At 59.3% G+C, this 1,227-nt stretch overlaps 1 protein-coding gene across 1 annotated transcript; it reads left to right on the top strand.

The window, feature by feature from the left end:
* Positions 1–26: 26 nt before the first annotated feature.
* On the top strand, positions 27–836 carry EMH_0072060 (uncharacterized protein; the record flags this gene model as incomplete). Its single annotated transcript, XM_013499167.1, is given in 2 exon segments — positions 27–697; positions 701–836. Coding segments are annotated over 2 exon segments (807 nt in total).
* Positions 837–1,227: the final 391 nt, after the last annotated feature.

The following is a 1,227-nucleotide window of genomic DNA, read 5'->3' as shown; positions in this document are numbered from 1 at the left end:
AGCAACTCAACGATCTCCTTAATAAGATGCAGCAGCAGTTTACCTTTCTCTCTTCCTTGCAGCACAAACACGCAGCAGCAGAAGCAGCAGCAACAGCAGCAGCAGCAGGACGACCTAATAGGTTTCGCCGCGGCCGCCACCGACGGGCTCGCCCCAAAACGCGGCTCCGGGGGAGCAGCAGCATCAGCAGCATCAGCTGCAGTGAAGGCAACGGCAGCAGCAGCAGCGACAGAGGCAGCAGCAGCAGCAGCAGGTATGCCAGCAGCGCGCGGCAGCAGCAGAGCGTCAAGCAGCAGCAAAAGAAAGCGAAAGATGTTTGGGTGTTGGAGGTGCCGGAAGACATTCAGCAGCTGATGGACTCTCTAGAAACAGCAGCAGCAGCACCAGCAGCAGCAACAGCAGCACGAACAGCACCAGCAGCAGCAGCAGCAACTGCTGCAGCAGCAGCAGCACAAACACAGGGAGGCGGTGTTGCGATCGATGCCGCAGCACGCAACACGCACCTGCTACCAGCCGGTCGCGGGCCTTTGGGTGCAGCAGCAACAGCAGCAGCAGCAGCAGCAGCAGCAGCAGCATCTTCAACTGCTGCTACAGATACCCAGAAGCAACGGGGTCGGCAGCACAAGTCGTTTCGCTTTGCTGCAAGCCGCAGTAACGGTGGCTGCTGCTGCAGCAGCAGCAGGAGCAGCAGGTGCTGNCGTTTCGCTTTGCTGCAAGCCGCAGTAACGGTGGCTGCTGCTGCAGCAGCAGCAGGAGCAGCAGGTGCTGCTGCAGCTGCAGCGCCAGCTGCTGGGAGCTGCAGCAGAGACTCGCCCAGACAACGGCGAGTCTTATAGTGAAGACGCAGCTACTGATAGCGCAGGAGAGAGCCAACAACGAGTTGCAGCAGCAAGCAGCAGAAGGTGCAGCAGCAGCAGCAGCAGCAGAAAGTGCTGCTGCAGCAGCAGAGAAAAAACTGTTGTGCGCCTTATCCCGCAGCGCATCCATGCATGCACAGCTCAAAGCTGCTGCTGCAGCGCAGCAGCAGCTGCAGCAATCAACAAATGCAGCAGCAGCAACAGCAGCAGAGCTGCAGCAAACAAACAAACAGCTGCGCCTACGCCTTGAGGCTGCCAGTAGCGAGAGGGACACATGGAAGCAGCAGCTGCAGCAGCAACTGCAGCAGCAGCTGCAGCAGCAACTGCAGCAGAGATGCGAGTGCAGCAAGACACAGAAGAAGCAGCAGCA

This window comes from Eimeria mitis, genomic scaffold, assembly GCF_000499745.2.
Source record: "Eimeria mitis Houghton genomic scaffold, Emh_scaff4059, whole genome shotgun sequence".
Taxonomy (NCBI): domain Eukaryota; phylum Apicomplexa; class Conoidasida; order Eucoccidiorida; family Eimeriidae; genus Eimeria; species Eimeria mitis.
Note: the sequence above shows the minus strand (reverse complement) of the source record. Positions and strands in the feature narration are given on the sequence as shown.